This window comes from Tympanuchus pallidicinctus, unplaced genomic scaffold (genome assembly GCF_026119805.1).
Source record: "Tympanuchus pallidicinctus isolate F22 unplaced genomic scaffold, pur_lepc_1.0 scaffold3, whole genome shotgun sequence".
NCBI lineage: Eukaryota > Metazoa > Chordata > Aves > Galliformes > Phasianidae > Tympanuchus > Tympanuchus pallidicinctus.
The window spans coordinates 100248830-100268711 of record NW_026294747.1 but is presented as its reverse complement, the minus strand read 5'-3'; the positions used below and the strand labels follow the sequence as shown (position 1 = coordinate 100268711).

Sequence of the window (19882 nt, the reverse complement as noted above, 5' to 3'; positions counted from 1 at the left end):
TTCTGAACACTGACTGACTTTTCACCTGGTAGTTTACGAGAGCTACCTAATAAGTCACAGGACTTCTTCCAGCAAACTAGTACTCCCCGGGGTCACTGAATTACTTAAGTCTTAAAACGAGCTGAACTGTCAGAGAACTCAGAGTATTACTGGCAAAAATACTGCTAAGTGTCTGATTTCCAAATACAAGCAGAAGTGAAAATTAAATTAGAATAGTCATTGCAGCTTTGAGTTCCTGTTGATGCTCTGAGAAAGAAGAAGGCACATAAACAGAAAGTGACATACATTCACGTATTATCAGCTGTCTTATAGTCTCCCTGAGGAGATCTCAAGCAGAAAAAGTACTTTTACCTTCCAGTTAGTGTCAGGGTTGTCCCTCTGAAGTTTAAAGTGCCTATAAAAAAAAAAAAAGAAGTATGTTTTAAAAATCAGTAAAAAAAAAAAAAACAAAACAAAAAAACCCACCACCACCACCTCCACTCTTCCTTTCCTGCTGGATACCATATCAATCTCCCTCAATCATTTGTAAGGTAGTTCCATTAGTTTTTAAATCCCATTCTCCTCCTCCCAAAATCTTGTGGCAGTGCAAGTTTCACTAATATGGATTGCAAAGATTCTACTTCTTACAGACAGAGCTCTGCGATAGTTTCTGTAGTGACTCTGGTACAGACATGGAATTTGCCATAGAAAAATAACAGATTTCATTTGGAATGAGCTGAGAAGCAGGCGAAAGCTGAACTGTTCCACATATGCAGGGTGGATCAGCAGTCTCTACTCTGCAATTTGTCACATACTAAGAGACAATACATAAAGTCTACGTTTTCTAGGTTCCAATTCCAGTAATTCATGGCTACGTCAAAACTTAAACTCCTATTTTGAAATTGTTATTCACTCTCATACATGCAAAGGAGGCTCTGAAAACAGAAACAGAGGCTGGATACAGCGCGACTACTGTCTGAGTTTACGCATGGTGTGAAATAGTACAATGGAAATACTGAGATTGCTATCAGTTTTGGCCTGTGGGCATTTGGTTTTCCATCTTCCCCTTATTATGGAGCAGAACTCCCCAAATGTCACTCTCTGGTAAGCCTTGAAGGTAGTGTGGATGTGAAGTATGGCCTCTGTGCAGCATGGTTGTTGTTTATCCTGTGCTTTTTCTCTAGGACCTCTTATGCTCCTTTTTGTCTCTCATTTCTTCTAACATTTGCCATATGAAGGAGGAACATTTTGTTGCCATTCAGTATCACTAAGAGTGTCTCAGCTGAGGACATAGATAAGCAGCAGGTCTTCACATACTCAAGCATCATTTCTCGAACTGTTGTCGATACTTTCTCCCTGGAGTTGTCATTCCAAATTAACTCTGGATTTTCATGAGTTCCCTCAAAGATATGAACAGCAGCTTCGGGGTTGTCTCTCATAGCATCCATGAAGACTCCAGGCAAAAATTTCATCAGCATAATCCTAACCTAGGAAGGATGAACACGACTGACCTTTAGTAAAACGTAACACCTGAAACAAATCAATACTTACTGACAGAACAAGTTGAGAACTCAGGAAGTGTGGCTACAGAACAGAACAGAACAGCGCTGTGAGTTCAAACAGTGCTAGCTAATGTAAGGTTTGAAGTCTAGGTATCTACTGTAGTCATTACAAATGGAAACCAAACTGCTTATTAACAGAAGTGTTTTATTCGCTGTAACTAACAGCCCATTTAGAAATTAAAAGATAACTGTTTTTTGAGAAAAATAGCCTGCTCTTCACATGAATGTTTAAGTCACAGAAGAATTGGTTTCGTTCAGTCTTTAGAGAGGTTGGCACTGTCAAGATAAGAGTTCTAACTAGAGCCGTTACAATCCTTACCTTTGGACCCACCAGCTTATCTGCAGTCATTTTGGCAAAGAGCTCTGCTGTTTGGGCTCGGACCTGTGGATGGGTTGAGTTGCAGAACATATCTAGCAAGTAGATTAAAGCACCTGTACAAAGAAATAAGAGAGCATTCGAGCTTTCTTCTAGTCACAGGTAGCGTAAGTTTACTGATTTGACCACTGTTATTTTGAGTCACGTTTCAGAGAAATGGGATTTTGATTTACTACTGTACCTTTTGCCATGGCCTCTTTAATTATTTTGGTGCTGGATGTCAATGCATACAAGGTTTCAAGGACGAGCTGCCGACCTGCCAAGAAAAGAAGTATTATTAAACTACACAGCAAAGTTCTTAACTAATCAAAGAACTCGTGAGGAATTATCAATCACACATTCTCATACAGCAACTTAATTGAATGTTTACTACCCAAATTGCCTAAAACAGTCAATTAAATTATATGCAATTCAAATACAATTTGAATATCTGAAATTCAGATGCTTCAGCTCACACATTCAAGGTAATAATCAGGTTACTTAGAATGGTTTCAATAATCATCCCCGCTGAAACAGCATTTTAACACTGCAGTTAACAGTAAGCACAGTCAGCTCCATTCAAACTAGTTTCAGAATTGGAGCACTTTGCCCTGCAAGACTCTCAGAATTATACAGTACATACTTGAAGGTAAGGAATGCAGGAGTGCCAGTAAGTTTGCAAGAACCATTGCTTCAGCAATGTTGTTCACACATTCTTGGTTACTTGTTACTATGTTCACTACCTGTAAAAGTGAAAAAGCAAGGCTTGATTACATTCCAGCTTTTCAGACATCATTAAGAAAACGCAGTGCATGGTGAAGCAACTTATTAGCCAATATACAGCCTTTAATCCTGACACCAGATTGACTTATATCAGATAAGAACGGGACAAGGACACAAGCTGTAACTTGTTCCTCAAAGGAGCTGCCTGACAGCTTGGATCCCAGGCCTTGACATGTTTTAGATGCTACTCTTCACAGCTACATCATCAGGCTGACACATGCTGATTGGTTGTCGACTTTTTGTTGTTCTTTTGTTTGTTCATTTTTACCTCCAGAGCCAACTGCTGCACCTGGCCAGCTCCATGAACACGCAGAAGGGAGAATATCAACTTAAAGTGGCCTATACATTCACATTCTGAACCTGGAAGAGATCAAAAATGATTCACTTCACATTTGCCCAGACATTCACTGAAGGCCATCCTAAGCCCACATTTGACTTGCAAAGAGATGGTAAAGAATAGATGCTTATGTATAGTCAAGTAATTACAGTAGTTCCTACAAGAGGGCAACTACTGCAGAATTAAATCTAGCCTCCACAAAGTCTCGGGACAACAGTATTTCAAAAGAGTAGGATACCTCCTCTAAGGCAAGAGACTGCACCTGTTTTTGGATTGCCTAGTTCTATGCATTTTTACAAACAAGGAAGTTCACTTATTTGAAGTATAGCTGGTTCACCAGTACTTCTTGTCCTCACATACACTTGTCTGATTTGTGCAGCTCACCTTCTTGCTGTCTGCATCAGTAACAGCTACCTTTACAATTACAGCTGCAACATACAGGTTATTCTCAGGCTGGGTTCTGTATCACTAGAAGCCATAAGTGTAACTCTGGTTGCTGTTAGAACCAAAAACATCTCCAATCATAGTGTCGCAGACTTTTCCAGTCTGAGTTCCTTTGACACGTAGATCTTTGCTGACCACTCTCAAGAGTATTCTCTCTTCCTGCTTAGTAAGACACTGACATATTTATTGCTATGCAGTACTCAGGTCCAGGGAGCTCTTTTTTGCTTGTTTGATGCAAGGAAGTTAAAATCTCAAAGATTCTTCAAAGGATTACAAAATGTTACTTAAGTCCTCCTGGCAGCATCAGTCCAGAGTTACAGTTAAAAGCTAATGTTTCAGAGAAGACAGATAAGGCTCAAATTTTGCAGAAAATGAATACATATACTGATAGTGTTCTCCAGAAAAAAACCCCACCACAAAACCAAGCCTGTATATAAGCCTATCAAGAATACTAAGGTCTGCTAGCCAGCAAAGCTTTCTTTCAGCTAAAAGGAAGCTAAGACTAGAGTTCTGTATTTTGTCTTTTAGAAAGCCCACCAGGAAAGTGGTTTTTTCAAGCCTACCTGGATTGTGTTTTATCACATTTCTCAGAGCCTCCAGAGCCATTTCAACTCTCCGTAACCGATCTCCATGTTGATTGGACTCTACTTTCCCAGTCTGTGTTATTGCCATTAAAGTATGAAGGTACTGTGCTTGTGAACCTATGTAATCCAGAAGGCTTGCAGCAAATGCTTTAGGAAGCTTTGAAGAGATGAGAACATTTTCAGTTTTGTGATGCAACAGTATTCATACGACAGAAACACGTAGCCAATCACTTACCCACCTTTAACAACTCTTCCCAAACAAGAAGCATTTTTCCACTATTGTGGCTGTAGCATTTGACCCATGGTAATCCTAATAACATATTAACACACCCTTAGAAAGCTACTTCAGTTGCTTAAGGTGTATAGCCTTTCCTAAGTACAGACAGGAAGCAAAGCCAGATGGCAGAATCACCACCTCCTGCTATTGATCTGAGTGTCTGCAGTACAAGCTTATGGAAGAAAGGTGTTAAACCATCCATAGCAGCACATCTTTATGACAAACTCATTCTTGTCAGTTTATTCTGCTCCAATAGAAACATCCCAGAACACGCTCACTCTGTTGGACATAACTTCCATAAAATCATTTTTTCCATTCATTTGTACCAACAGATAAATAAAGTAACATTCCAGTAATAGTTTGGGGTTTAACGAAAAGATTCCAGTCAGATCTCACCTCTAGTTGGAAGGTAGGAACCTCGTTGTAGACTCTAACAAAAATTTCTCCCACAATAAGCTCTTTCGCATGGTCACTGAAGACAAAATCAGAACCATAACTCTTGTCACATTCACCCTTTAAACAAAGAGACAAGCAGGTCAAGCTCAGAAAGAAAACAACCAAAGAAAGCATAGAAAGAAAGCATAAAGCAATAACCTGGGCAGTGGAATAGATAACACTTAAAACAGATATCCACCAAAGTTTTCTGCTCACCTATACCACTGTGTTATAAGCAGATGTACCAAAACGTGACATAATTTTAAATCCCATTACCATTCATCTTTAATTTATTTATCCATTTTTGAAATATGGAACATCTTACTCTCTTAATCATGCTTTCTTGTTGAGATTCCAAGAACTCAAGTAATTCAGCTCTTGTCCCGTTGTTCCAGATCAAGTAGGGATTCTCTGTGTTACTGTTAAGCATCTTCAGAGTCTAAGAGACAAGGAATATACAAGATTTACTACGTCTACTCTGCATAACCAAAGCTAAGTTTTAATCTCCATGTTTCATGATATAAGTTCATTTAATGTGGGTTTCATAAGCAGGTTTAAAGTGTCAGGCTTTCCAAATACCAGGAAAAACACGTTAGTTATTTGGTACAGGACGGTCTGTATTGTAATGTCTCTTTATTCTTCTTCAAGCTGCACTTCAGATTCTCCTGGTTTTGACAGTGGGTAGCAACTAATTGCAACATCACGTAGGTTACTTCCTCAGCACTTTCATTTAGAAGTTCAGTCCCTGACACTGTAGTTCTTAAACTACCAATGCTTAACTCAGCTTCTTTCCTTCCATGTTTGTCTTGCAGATCTCATTCTACAGGCTGTTGATTCTGACCATTGAGCCTGAGGCCAAAATAAGTTTTTGTTGTTGTTATTACTCCAGATGCAGAGAAAAATTACATTGCTGTTCTCTGTACCAGGTTGGTGTAAGAGAGCTCCTGTGCTTTAAGAATGTTACAAGTGACTAATTACTTCTTCCCTAACTCCCTAGAGAAAGTTTTGGCCAACAGGTACTTACCTCAGTGGTACTGACGACAGCAAGTTTCCTTGCAATATAGGGTGTCAGCATTCCAGCCAAGCTTTTTCTGATTGCTGGGTTTTCAGGTGTAGCTTGTTCTTCTGAGAGATACCCTCCAAGTCGACTCAAGGCTAGCAGACTGAGTTTAGCAAGGCTATTTGCTACCTCCTGAGAAATATAAAAGCAGTTTTAAGACAAGAACTAGCTGGAAAAGTACCACAATAACTAGAAAGATTCATCCAAGACTGTCACACCAAGATGAACAAAACTCATGTTCTCTACTTATCAGCATCACTGATGATGCACCGACACCTAATACTGTTACTGGCTCAATAGATGTAGTTATACATGAGTAGAAAAAACTGGGTCACTGAAACGAGTCAAAAGCTACAGAAACTGTTACACTAGATGGCTTCTGTTCAGCAAACAGTTCCTGCTAGCAGCTGTCAAATAACAGTATACACCTTTTCCAACAGTGCTACGAGAGTTATTAAATAAAATACTGTTCAAAACTCATCCCATTCAGCAGCTGAGGAAGAAGTGCCCAACCTAAAGGGTCACTAGTTAAAGAAGATGAAGCGTGAGCCACTTACGTTGCCATAGGCCAAAGTAACAATGCAGCTCTGAAGTGGTACGTTAGATATGTTCATGGATATGTTCATGGAATCCCTAGCTGACACTCCAGAGAAGTTTTTCCTTTTCCTAGCACAAATTTACCTTTTCACTGTTAACAGTACATAAAAATCCTCTGCTGTGTGAAGTCTACTAGAAATCATTGTTCTTTAGTTTTAACGGTTGTCCTTGCAATTCGCTGATGCTAAAAAATATTTGAGTACACTTATTTTATTAATAAAAGATGGCAAACAACTACCCACGGTGTCTGAAATCCTGCACCTTTTTAACATTACCTGGTGATTAGAATCTTCGCTTTTCTGAATACCGCTCTCCTCTAGTGTGTAGTCATAGTTGAAGAGGTAACCCAGCAGGTACCACAGAACTCCCGCTTGGAACAAGTGCGTTTGTAGCCAATAATCTAAAGCAAAGGAGCTAACACACTCTACTCCCAAAGAAGCTACTCGTGGTATGTTCTGAAAGGAAAAAAAATTCACTTAAGCACTTGTAACAAACAAAAGCCAACTGGCTGCCTTACCAAAGAGTCAAAATTTGTTAATCAGCACTTAGATGGAGATGACGAAATGTGTGCAGTTGAAGTCCAACGTTCGGTAGCCAACAAATACACCTAATTAGTCAACATCCTTCAAGGAAGAGTCTTTGAATAGTTGTTTCTTAAGACTAGAAATGAGTGTGGATGAGCTAAGGGAATAACAATTGAAGGTAGCATAGATTCCCAGGCAAATGCTTTTTGGCAATACATGTGCTGTGCAGGGACTAAAGAACCTATAATCAAATACTATGTAGTGTCATTCAAGCTTTCACATTTTCACTTACTATGAGAAGTTGGAGATGAGCTTGCTGTTCTCAATTCAATATAAACTCTGCATTTATAACAAGATTCACGTTCTAAGAGCTAATTAGCAAAAAATTTCTTGAAAGTTGTTCCCAGAAATTAAGCTGATTTAAGAGTGTTTATACAAGACAGCACATCAGTTAACAGTCAAAATATGTGAAACCTTGACAGTAAACTTAAAATACAGTCATTAAAACTGATACAAATAGAAAAATAAAAAAGAAGGCACTAGAGTTCTGTGTCCCATAAAAATAAACTGGGATCTTACGTCTTTTCTACTGTGGTCCTTTTTGCCTTAAAATGAGAAGATTGCCCTAAACAATGAATAGCTATGTATTCATTTAGGAAAAGGACAAGAGCTCTTACCTTGCCATAATACAGTAACCTACAGAGGTCCTTAATGATGTTAGGCATTTCTGTAATTTTCTCTCTGCATTCCTCAAACTGAGCTGCCACACTGTAACATTTACTAATATATCCACACACCTATAAAAAGAAATACTTCACTGGCACCAATTGAAAGGTAAATGTATATTTACAAATTTATCTTTTTTAAAATATATACATACACAATTTCTCAGAAGACTGATATAAATTAAAGTTGCTACAACTTACCTGTACAGACATATCATCTGGCTTACTAGAATGAGTCAAGACTGCCACACAACGATTAAATGCTTCTTGCAGTACCTGTGAGGATTGGATGATATGTAAGTTCAGTCACAACAAAAACTGACAAAGGTTGGCAAAAAAAACAGGTTTGGTAAGCCCATATGTACTGGCTGAATGGAATTCCTGTTTGACAAAGCAGTCTGTTGCTCACTCATGTGCTTCCTAGGAAAAAATTCCTTCCAAGTGCTGGCACTAGCATTTGGGGCTTGACTAGAGTGGACAGCATTCATACGTGAGCAGATATGCACAAAAAAAACCATTTCTGCTTACGTGGCTTCTTCATGTTTATCATTGTTTCACTTACAGAATACAGAAGCCCTCAACAGAATCCAATAAATAAGTAGATAAACATCGCATGTAGTTTTCTTATCCACAGTTGAGCAAACAAGTCTAAGTCTGGAAAAGAGTGTACTCTGCAAGAGATTTCTCTTACTATTTCCAGAAAAGAAAATATGTACAAATGGAACTAGGTCTCAAGAATGATCCCTTAATCTATCTGATGACCTTTGCATTGAGGAATCTAAAAGACTTAAATCCAACAAAACCACCTTCAATAAGTTTCTTTCAATCTACCTCCATTCCATTTTCTCTTCGCAGTTCTTCTGCGTTTAATGCTGAACAATTGACTGTATGGAAAGCAAGTTCTGTGGCAGCAGGCAACAGAGGAGATTCTTTGGAAAACAAGAGGTCATCTGATGTTTCAATGGTAATAGTCTTAATCAGCATAGGATAGCCTGCATACTTGTAAGGTTTCAACTCTGGAAAAAAAGAAAGGTCTTGAAGATTCCATATAGGCAGAGTTTATGCCATTTAAACCATAACATACTTATCAGTGGAACATATATGAGCATATAAAGACTAAGAGTCAAAGAAAACCAGCGCTTAGGAAAATCAGAATAAAAGGGAGCAGCCCACACAGTCCGACTCCCTGACACATCACATAGTTCATGCTGAATGGAAGCTGACAAAATATAAGGGACAGATTCACTGAAAGAAATGCTTCAAGGTAAAAAGACTTATCTACAGCTCACAAAGCCCCCAGGCTAATAGCTTTATAGCTTTCCAAATAATGTCCATCTCCAGGAAAACATCTGTTCAGCTTTCCTATGTCTTCCCTAAGCCAGGATTGTCTTAGGGTTTAAGAAGGAGCATGTGAGGTCCCATTTGTTTGACACAGCAATTCTGTTCTAGTTTTATTTTTCAATACTTTGAAAGCCAGCAGAGATTAAAAAAAAAACAAAAAAAAAAAAAAAAAAAAAGCTGGGATTAGGGTACTCAAACCATACCTCTCTCTCTCTCATTCAGGCCCTGAAAGAAGTGGTGCTACAGGGGACTCCAGTCAGAATTTCTGCATGATCACACTTATGTGGTTATTAAAATGAGAAATCTCAGATATACCCAGCATCTGCTGTCTACTTACTCAGTGCTAGTGAGGACCTTTCTGAATAGATGAGAAGTTAGTCTCAGTTATATATGGAGGAAGATTCACACTGATTAGTACTGGAGCAGAGAATTTCAAAAGCTACTTCAGCTTTTTCTAATTAGGTTTAAGAAGTTCTACTTTGAAGCCCACTAGCAGACTGACATCATGCTGTGGCAAGCCAGAAACTACATCAACAGAAAGCAGACTAAAGAACTTCAAAGGGTAAAGCTGACCACAACGTCCAATAAAGAAATGAATTTAAAACATTCTTCTGAGACAGCATGCCTACCTTCCTTATGCCTGTTGAAGAGGATGCTTTGAGTTTTCAAAATCAAAATGATGTTTTCAGGATCTGGCCCATCTATCACTTTGGCAGACTTTGTGCATAGAAACTCGTATGCTTTATTAACTTTCTCAAACATGTCCTGCAAATAAAGGTAACAACTTCCAAATTACTACAAGTCTACAGCTCAATTTGTATGCAAGTAAAACAAAATATCCACCAGCCACTATGCTGGTTTTGTTGCCTTATTATGCTTCAGAAAATATTCTGGATAACCTCAAGAACTGTTGACGGTTCTGCTGTTCACAGTTGAGTTTTCTTCTATTTTCTGAACTCCACTATAGGAGAAAGACTAAAACTATTTTCTTGTAACAGAGATCTAAAGTTTATTTGACAGTAAGAATGGGCAGAGGACTCAGTGTCTTTGAAAGTGAGCTGTTAGCTTCTTTACATGCAGAGTAACTGTTTAAACTAGATGCTTTCTGAGATGTGGTTTGATCTGATTATACAAGAGTTTACTGTGAAAATTTTACCATTGCTAAACAGTATCAGTTCAGTTACTCATCTGCAGTACTAACTGGAATCCTGTAATACGAATAAAGACAATGTGTAAGAGGGAGATAGAAAGTTAAAGTGGACATTAAGAACTGTTAAAACAGCAAAATCTGTACCCATTTCTTAGTATTATACATACCCTGCCTTCAGGATTCTTGTCTGGGTGATATTTTTGGGCCAGCCTGAAATAAGCTTTCCTGATCTTGCTTTCATCATGCCTGTCAGAAAACAAATCCCTTTATACCAAATAACATCAAGAAACAAGCCTGAATTCTCAAAACACTATTAGCAGTAGTACCTGAAATCAAGGCTCTCTATTTCAATTTGAGAATCCTGCTCCATCACCTGAACTGACCAGGTAATCATGCAACCACAAAACAGAAATTTCAGCACCTCTTGCTCAGATATACTAACCAGAAGGAACTTAAAGTCACTGGGTATTTTGTGAAAAAAAATATAAATGAGTTGTTAGTGATAAAAGTTAAAAAGTCTGGATGTCTGAGTTCATAACTTGTAGTAACTGTACAGCTCTTAATGCACTACTACAGAACAGTGGTATTTTTCTTTTTGAGGCCTGAAGTTTAAAAACAAGTGGCAAGGTACTGAGTAAGAAATTCCACTGCTATCATCAAGAAGAAGGACAAGATTTAGCAGGTGGAAGGAAGGAACAATAGAGAAATCGAGTTCTACTTTGAGCATATTCAGATTCTGCCTTATTCTCTGCTTTATTAACTCTAATATATTTAGTTAATGCCTCAGTCTAATATTCACCATGTAGAATAGCCTAGTGAAAGTTAAGGGACAGTTCAAAGCATTTTTCCCAGTTTTAGTTCATCTGAACATTTCACAGTTATTCTCTCAAGGAGCTGGATTTTCAATGCTCTGTATCTTAGAAAAAAGCAATCTTCCACTGTGAAAGACATGGGTACAAGATATAACTGAACTGGAACCAGTAACTGGTGCAAGTACTGAGGTAAGCTTCAGTTTGTTCACTGTACAGAAATTATTCAAGTGTAGTTACATACAACCTTATGCATTGAAAACAACTTACTGTCCTTGTCCTCTGGGAAGGTTAAGAACTTCATAAGCATCATCTATTGACATGGTAGGTGGCTTCTTTTCCACCTCCTTCTTCCAGGCTTCTAGCGTGTCTTTCAGAAGTTTGATCTAAATAATTACAGTTTATTAGCATTTCATTCATACTCAATGCAGTACATATCATTATTAAAGCTGCACTTTGCTGTAAGCATATACTTATCACCCATCACCCTGAATTCAGAGACTATTTACCTCATCTTTTTATTGTTAAAAATTATGATTCTCCCTCCAGTCAGGTAAGGGAACAAGACTTTGCTTCACTACAGTGCTATATTTTATTCAAGATTTAGAGAGCCTATGTGTTTATGGAAGGGTCACAATAGAAGAGGGAGAAGCCCTTAAATGATAAGTAGCTGTGAATTATTACAAGAATCATAAAACTGCATAAATGAAATTGACTAGATGGATCTAGTCTGCTAACTGTATCAAGATCTTATCAATTCAGTTAGAATCAAGCTACTCAGTTTCCTCTTCAGCACAGACAAGAACTAGGAAATGTTTTTTCCCCACCAGCTGAGGTTCACTGAAACACTAAAGTTTGTTGAGCAGTTGGATGGGTTTTTTTTGTTTGTTTGTTTTCTAAAGCCACTACAAGAACTGGTTAACCTTTGGCTGCTTCATAGCATGAGGTCTATTCTGTTTTAGGATAAAGGAATGTTTAACCTGTTTGCTTATTAATTGAAAAGACAGGATTAATTATTTATTTCCAACAGACGTGGCTCTTGATTTCCTTACGCTTTGTTACAAATCCCAGTATGAGTCTGAAAGAACAAGAACTGAATGAGTTCTAAAATTCTTACTTACTGGATCTTTAATTGGCCAGTCTGGAAATCTCAGTGTATCACAAAGATGCTTGAGGTAATAAATATTACAGAACAGTTCATTTTCCAGTTGTGGATAGTTGATAACTGGGATGGGACAGTACTGGTAGAGTGCCCTTGTATTGCTTTGAAGGCGAGGAGTGAAATCAGCAAGATGAGCAGCAATCTTCTCTATCATAAGACGCCTGAAAGTTACAAAGCCAAGCACAGTCCTCAAAATATGGTTACTGTTGAAGTGCATTCAACGACTTCTAACAGAAAGACTTCCCCAAGTTGTATGCCAACTTACAGAAGGGACCATTGTCCTTTTCTGTCATGAAGCTATTGAAAAATAACCCCCAATGACATTTTTCCTCCCTCAATCTCTCTGTCGAATACCTTAAAAATTTATTGTAATATTAGAGTTGACTCTCCTAGACAGGTGGTAGTAGTAAATGAACACAAGTGTAATGCAGCCTGCAGAGGTAGCGTATTCTCCACACATGAAAGGAACTCAAGTACGACACAGATGTCAAACATTGTCAGATGTTCACTGAAAAAATTCCCTTCTTTCTGCCAATCTCCTTGCCTGTTATTTTTGATAGAAGCACAGGACACTGCCCATGCAGAAGCAAAAAAAGGCATGCAGTACAAACATGGAAAACAGCTATTTTAGATTTCAGAGAAGTTAAAACTAAGACCTGTTCAGCATGAGATGTAGTTGTTTAGATTCATCCCTCTGACAGGAAAAAAATAAAAGGTTACCTCATTTCATTGCTCCAAATTGCTTCTGGAGTGTCAAATTCCCCAAGAAATATCTCTGAAAATTTTTCTGGCTCATAATTTTCCAAGTAACACACCATTGCTTCAGGAAGAACGTGTCCAAGAATACTTCTTTGAACTATATCTTGACTTTTAGTCTATGAAAAAACACAACACTGTCATCTCAAATTTAATCTGAATTCAGCCTTCCTAACCAACTCCAGAACTGGAAGATCCCCACCCCCACCTCTCCCTTATAGATTCTTAATGAATTTAATGAACTCCCTTCCAATTCTTAAGAACTGAGAAGAAAAGCATGAAGTACTGCTGAAGCAGCCACAGGTCACTTGCAAAACCACTTGGAAACAGGAGATTATTTTTTATAATTTACTCACTTCTTCAGACTTGAAGGCTTGCTTTGTATGTGCATATTTCAGAAACCTAGAAAATAAATAGTATTTTCTGTTTTAATTGATACTTATAGCATCTCTGAAAGATAAGCAGAGCAATATTATCCAGCTGGCCACACATTCACTTCAAAACAAAAGAGTAACAATAACCACAGAATGAATCTGAAAAAATTCCACCAAAATCTGGGGAACCTCACTGAGTATTTCCATGTTTAAGTGTTGCCTAATGTTCACCACTTTAGTTTGAAGGCCTTGTTCCCAAAAGCTTGTTCCTTCCACATAAAAAAAACTGAAAACAGAAGCTGATAGAGACAGCCTTTCCCTACAAACTCCTTCCTGCATCATTTCATAGATGAAACAAGACAACACTTCCCTCCCTGGCAGGGTCATAAGCAATTCATGACATTAGCAGCTGACTTGACTGTGTGATAATGATTCATTTAGAAGAGAGCTTTTGCCAGCAGTCTCACACTGATTCTAACAAAACATCCCCAGAGTGTTTAGAGCAGTAGCCATTCCAAGTACAACTGGTCACAAGGCATTTTAAGCTATTCTTTTTCCTCACCTTGCAATAGGAAGTACATTGGAACCCGTGTACATCATGATAAAGAAGAATACTCCACTCAAATAGAAACGAGGTAACTGAGGGTTATCTTGCATGACATGAAACAACAATATAGCAACTTTTTCCACAAGTATAGGATCAAAAGTCAGCAGCAACTGAAATCAAAGAATGAACATTTACATTAGTTGCTCAAGGAATTCAAATTACCTATCAAAAATTCCAGTTTTAACCAATTCAGTTTCAGAACAAGCAATTCAACATTAACATTTCATTTAAGGAATACTTCATGCAAGAACTAATAAGTTCAAAGTCAGGCTTTTACTCATTTCCATGCATTTTTGGACAGTTGATTACCTGAGTGATATGAGGAAGGCAAGTACTATCTGACAGGAGTCTCTTCACTCTAGGCAAGGGCCTTATGATAGCATTGTCTTGATCCCTAAAAAAATAAGTTGGTCATGCATTAAGCAGACATGTCTTTACTCCCATAACAATGAACAAACTTATTAAGCCATAAGTATTAAGCTATTCAGATCAGATTCAGTGTCATTCAAGTTTTTGTTTTTTTTTTTTTTTTTTTTTTAAATAAATCAGACATTCTAAGCATAGTTTAATACTATACATCAAAGACACTTTATTTCCAAGTTAAATAAGAGCCTGTCAGTCAGAACAAGGCTCTGCTGCTGTGCATTAGGAATGTAAAAAGCTCGTGCATAGATTCTTGCAGTTGTTATCACAATATTAATAGTCTCATTTAGAAACTATTTAACCACAGGACTAGTTACTAATACTAGAAGGATCTTTAATACTGTTCATTAACATACTACTTGGGTTCTAAGAAAAGCTTGAGACAAAACTTGCATTTATATGTCTGCAGGAGAAAGTTAACCACTTCAGCTGACAATCGGTATTTACCTGCTGGGAAAATATCCACACACTGTGATGAGCATGTTGAGTATAAGGGTAGCAAGGTCAGTCTCATTCAACACAGCCTGGCCACTGGCAAGCAAGCACCACTTCAGCTGAGGAATGACTTGTAATGGTCGCCAGCCATCCATACCTTGAGCCCAGCAACGTGTCTTTGAAGTCAGCTTTCCGCTATCCCACAGTTCCTGCATCTGTTGCAAGAGAAGAGATGATTTAGTTGATTCATGCATTCAGAATGGCAGACTCTACCACAGTTCCATGAATTCTAACAGAACCAGTCAGTAAATATGAAGGAAATGCAGACAGATTAGTCACTGTAAAATTGGGGCACAAAGGGATAGGCTGTGTTGCCAAAGGCATTTAAAGCTTTCATCTGCCATTGGGAAGAGTGACTGAGATGGCACAGTGACTGCTATTTTAACAGAACGGATCGAGGCTTTTCTGGAAAATTTAGACATAGGAAGTTCACTGTATTTTTTTTATTCTCATTTAAAAACAAACAAACCAAAAAGTCATCCACGTCCCTACTTCTCTTTCCACTCATCCAAACAGTCAGTCAGGAAAGAGACCTACAACTTTTAGGTTAGAAGAGCCAAATCACTTGAAGTACACAGCTACTGCCGTACTGTGAAGAGAGTTCCAACCACAGAGAACTAAGATTTGCCCTTTAAGATGAACTAAAAATTTATGTAACAGAAGCTGTAGGCTACAACAGACAATTGCTGTAACAACTCTTATATCAGCATTTGTTTCACAACTAGGCCTTTGGTCCCACATCCTCTGTACCCTTAGCAGGCCTGGTTCTTGGCACAATGCCCCATCATCCAGATGGAAATTTCTTCCATTAGACTTGAGTTAGAAGCAGATAAATACCTCTTGAAAGCTGTAAGGACCACTCCTTTCTTTGTCAGCATTGCCAAAGTACCATTCTTTCTCACTCTCCCTCTTCATATCAGGCGCTGCCTCAATCACGTTGCTCTAGAAATCAGTAAGATCAGCATCAGTGCAACTATCACATTCCCACAGGAAATTTAACAAAAACACTGATTTTTTTGAGTGTGGTCCTTTTAGCAAAGCAATACATGAATAATAAGAAACAAAGGCTGCATACCTGCAGAGGTACTGTGGCTCTGCTTGTGTGAAGATGTGCTAGAGTGAGCAGATCCACAAGGATTCTAATTCCATTTGAATCCATAAGGTCCTTCACATTTTTCTGTTGATGGATGAACTGAGTTAACAAAACCATTCTCTAGATAAGAATTGTTACAAGTACTGAACAGTTTTATCCAAGAATCTATTGTGAGAAAAGTCAAAGCATTAGCTAAAATGCCCAGGATGTTATGACCACCAGAATACCTACACATTTCCTTCAACTTTCTCACCAATAAACCACAGTTACCATAACCCAGAATACACAGCTTTAAAGCCTGCTTTGAAATCTGATTTTTTTCTTAAAGTTAAACCTGAATGACTACTTCAGACCATTTTATACAGCTGAAAGACCCATGAACTGTTAACTGTACAGGTATACCTTACCTTATTAAGGATCAACTTGTTGAGAAACAGTATCAGTCTATCCCGCTCAAGCCTATCAGTGCACTATTGCAGCAGAAGAGAACAAATCAGTGTTTAATAGCATATGAGAAGTTACCTTCAAGAATCAATACAGTTGTGCCCACAAAGACCCATTTACTTTTTTCCTGCCCCAAATAATACCACTGATTATTAAATGCATTATTTACGCACAGCTTTCTGCTACTGAAATTGAGAAATCCTGTTCCTATCTACCATCATCTTTTTTGCTCTAACAAGAATCAAGGCAAAATATGAGACTGGTTCAGTTTCACTTAAAACAACCATATCTGAAACCCAAACTGATGTGAGCAAAACCCCCCCTTCTTCAGATTACACGGAGATGTATTTTTGAAAGTTGTATGTGTTGTCAAACATGATTCAGCAAACACAGTGACTGGCCAAAGCAGTTACCATTAAAATGCAATGCATAGCATGTGTCCATCTAAGGCTAACATTTCATTAAGTCTGAGGTTGTTGCCATTATTCTTAAAGTCAGCATTTCCAAATACGACCTGGAACAAGGTCATCCTCTTAGAAGCTTTGTTTCCTGTGCTCACTTCAAATTTCATAGCAACTTGAAGAATCTCAACACGTGCTGGACTAGCTATACATTAACCACTGTTTCACACTGTTTTCCATAACTCTTACCCGTTCTAACATCCCAACAATGTACTTAGTATCTGAAAACGGTCCTATTTCTTCATGACATCTTCCATAAACAATGGCCAACGCTTGCAGACATAGGCATTTCATATTTACTTTTGGGGTAAGCAAGAAGCGATGGTAGAGCTCATTGAAGAACTCATACCTATGAAAGAGAAGAGGTTTTAGTAAAGAAAAACAGACTCCAGAGTAAGATAAGGTTTTTAGTAATAACTCACGATTTTTTGATCGCTCCACTCTCTTCAGTTTCATCTTCTTCCAGTAACAATCTCAAATAATAATCCCCTATTTTTATTTCCTCAGAAAGGCACTCATATTTTACCTATAACATAAAACAGGTTACTCAGTGAACCAAAAAAAAAAAGCTTGCTGTTTTTACTTGCATATGCATTAATGCATTCCCTATAATCTGAGAAAGATTAAAATCCTTTGCAAATTTGTGGTTTAAGTATACATCTAAAAATAAAAACCTTAATTAAGCTCAACTGTTGTTCCCCTGAACAAATGAAGTACCTGATGTTACTGAAATTCCAGCTTCCAGTCTTTAACTAACTTGCATTTAACATCAGTATTTTTAGTAACTTGGATAACATGATATATTCAATGAGTCAAGCTTTAATAAGCAGTTACTGCACTGCAAGATATTTTATTCACTGTTACTACAAGTATGAAACACCAGCATCACTTAATTGCTAACAATACTTGATATTATACTAGGTAATTAAAGTCTAGATGCATCAGTATACACACAGAGAAACTGAGGTAAAATTGCATAATGAGAACCATCATTAACTTCAGGACAACTATATTACATCTTAACCATATGCCTTGCTGTTTAATGGTTTAAGCATTTGGCAAGCACCTAATTCATAGCTAACTATCTACCACAAGCCACTCATTGCAGTAGTTGTTCCTATCTACCATTTACAGACAACTTTTTGTGGCCCCATAACAGTGATCTACAGATTAAGTGGTAGGACACAATATGATGAGGTCTCAGTAACAAGCAACCTTCCAGAGCAACCTCAGACCACAGCCCCCTTTGCAAAGTGACCTGTTCTACAGCTGGCAGAGTAGCCTCTGTCATCATTACGTGAGCTAACTGAAATACTTAAAAGCATGGTCTGAAAGTCTTGATTTAAACAGCAAGCATCAGAGAGCAGCTGTTTTAAAGACCACATTGCAGGATTCCCCATCAAGTCAGTCTCAAAATATCCTGGGTTGTAACTGCAAGAATGCTAAGTAATACATTCCAGTAGCACAAGCCACAGAAGGAGCACAAAGTGTGTATAGGAACTCTGTTTTAAAGCTTCAAATCTGAGCTTTTGATTCTGCCCCAGTTAGCACCTCTGCAAGTGCAGAGACTGGAGTTGAGACAGCAGATACTGCTGTGCCTGCTTCTGACCCATAACTGAAGGAAGCAATACAAACCCAAATTTAGCTACTCAGTCTGGTGTGATGGGGATAAGTGCAGTACCTAAAGTAGTTCTTCCACTTTGATGACTATTCTAACAGATCTGACACTCATCTGACATCTCAGAATTTCTCAAAAGCAGTAGTTTTAATTATTTTGCTCCTGCTCAAATTTTAACATGAAAGTTGTACTGTGACAACGTTGGTATTGACAGTATCTATGAATACCTTATAGTTGAATTCAAGTGCAATTGTATTCACTCTATTACATGTTACATGCACAGATCTGTAAGTACCAAAACAGTACTTACACAAAAGCAGAGTAGAGGAAATGTTTATTAGCATGTTACTGGAAAACATCTGACAAGCAATTTTGAGAAAGCTAAATTAGGATTATATCAATCCCTTAACAGGAGCTTACAGTGCTGGGCTGACTTCAAGTACTGCTATTTCTAGAATGTGAAAAGTCTTCAATCTGTAATCTACTAAGCAACATGGTTTTAACCACATAACCACTTCATGGTTTGACAGATCAGTACTTTATTTCCACTGTATCTCTTGTGCTCCTAGGGTAATTAAGAGTAGAAACTTGCAAGCAAGAAGTGGCACACAGAACTACCCAAAACAAGTCTCATGAACACTCAAAACCATGTATGACAACAAGTGTGGCAACAGCATCATACTAACTTGCCTTTGTTCCTCTTACGCAAGTATAATTTACCTTTAAAGTGTCACTTATTACTTAGCAAGACTGAAACCTCTTCAGCCTGACAGCAGACAATACAACCCATCCATAGCCTCAAATTCTGGCAGTTTATTCTATAACCCCAGAAGAATTGTAGCTTGCTGTCAGGGATTTTCAACACAACATGTACTCAGGCAGCTAGAAACAAAAACAATGACAATTTAATTAGCCATATTTTACAATGCAAGTTCTCCAACAGAGTCATTTACCTCAAACTCCTGATGGTTCCATGAGATAACACTAGCACTACCAAGTTCTCTGTCAATATTAAATGCTCTCATTTCAGACTCAAGAGTATCTCTCAGTTCTTCCCGTGTTTTGAAGTTCCAAATCAAGTTTGATCTAGCATGATCCTGAAGAAATCTAGGAAAGACATTACAAAGTTAAAACTCCTCAAACATCATCTGAAAGGCTGACAAGAATCAGCTAGCAAGACAGAGAAGATTAGCATTACTGAATCTTAATTAGAAGGCACTGAGTAGCAGTCTCTAGTTTATTAGAAGAATTAAAGTCACTTGCTTTTATACTGTTTTCGTTGTCATGGACATCTAAAGCACATTATTTATTTCCTCTCTTTTGGCTCAGTTATCTGCATGCAGCTGATGAACTGGGTATTTGCAAGCTGTTCACTGTATATCAGGAAGGGCTAGAAATGAACAACCACCCAAAGCAGCAAAAAAGCACACAGCTTGTGCACATTTTGAACAAGAAGAGTAGTTTATGCAGGAGAAAAAGTTGATATC

The 19882-nt window shown here is 38.0% G+C and overlaps 1 protein-coding gene across 2 annotated transcripts in view; it reads right to left on the bottom strand.

The window, feature by feature from the left end:
* The window catches only part of DNAJC13 (DnaJ heat shock protein family (Hsp40) member C13), a 45341-nt gene that overhangs the window by 7656 nt on the left and 17803 nt on the right, over window positions 1-19882 (bottom strand). For both annotated transcript variants that reach the window (XM_052694161.1, XM_052694162.1), the window contains 29 exons: window positions 19349-19502; window positions 17200-17303; window positions 16967-17126; window positions 16280-16342; window positions 15855-15956; window positions 15617-15721; window positions 14732-14934; window positions 14171-14255; window positions 13817-13971; window positions 13237-13282; window positions 12845-12999; window positions 12084-12285; window positions 11233-11348; window positions 10321-10399; window positions 9633-9768; window positions 8494-8678; window positions 7864-7938; window positions 7615-7734; window positions 6689-6868; window positions 5781-5948; window positions 5082-5195; window positions 4718-4834; window positions 4024-4201; window positions 2948-3039; window positions 2540-2639; window positions 2099-2173; window positions 1861-1973; window positions 1297-1466; window positions 352-394 (listed from right to left, as the gene is read on the bottom strand). In XM_052694161.1, coding sequence (XP_052550121.1) covers window positions 352-394; window positions 1297-1466; window positions 1861-1973; window positions 2099-2173; window positions 2540-2639; window positions 2948-3039; window positions 4024-4201; window positions 4718-4834; window positions 5082-5195; window positions 5781-5948; window positions 6689-6868; window positions 7615-7734; window positions 7864-7938; window positions 8494-8678; window positions 9633-9768; window positions 10321-10399; window positions 11233-11348; window positions 12084-12285; window positions 12845-12999; window positions 13237-13282; window positions 13817-13971; window positions 14171-14255; window positions 14732-14934; window positions 15617-15721; window positions 15855-15956; window positions 16280-16342; window positions 16967-17126; window positions 17200-17303; window positions 19349-19502 — 3595 coding nt within the window. The remainder of the gene's footprint in view (window positions 1-351; window positions 395-1296; window positions 1467-1860; window positions 1974-2098; window positions 2174-2539; window positions 2640-2947; window positions 3040-4023; window positions 4202-4717; window positions 4835-5081; window positions 5196-5780; window positions 5949-6688; window positions 6869-7614; window positions 7735-7863; window positions 7939-8493; window positions 8679-9632; window positions 9769-10320; window positions 10400-11232; window positions 11349-12083; window positions 12286-12844; window positions 13000-13236; window positions 13283-13816; window positions 13972-14170; window positions 14256-14731; window positions 14935-15616; window positions 15722-15854; window positions 15957-16279; window positions 16343-16966; window positions 17127-17199; window positions 17304-19348; window positions 19503-19882) is intronic.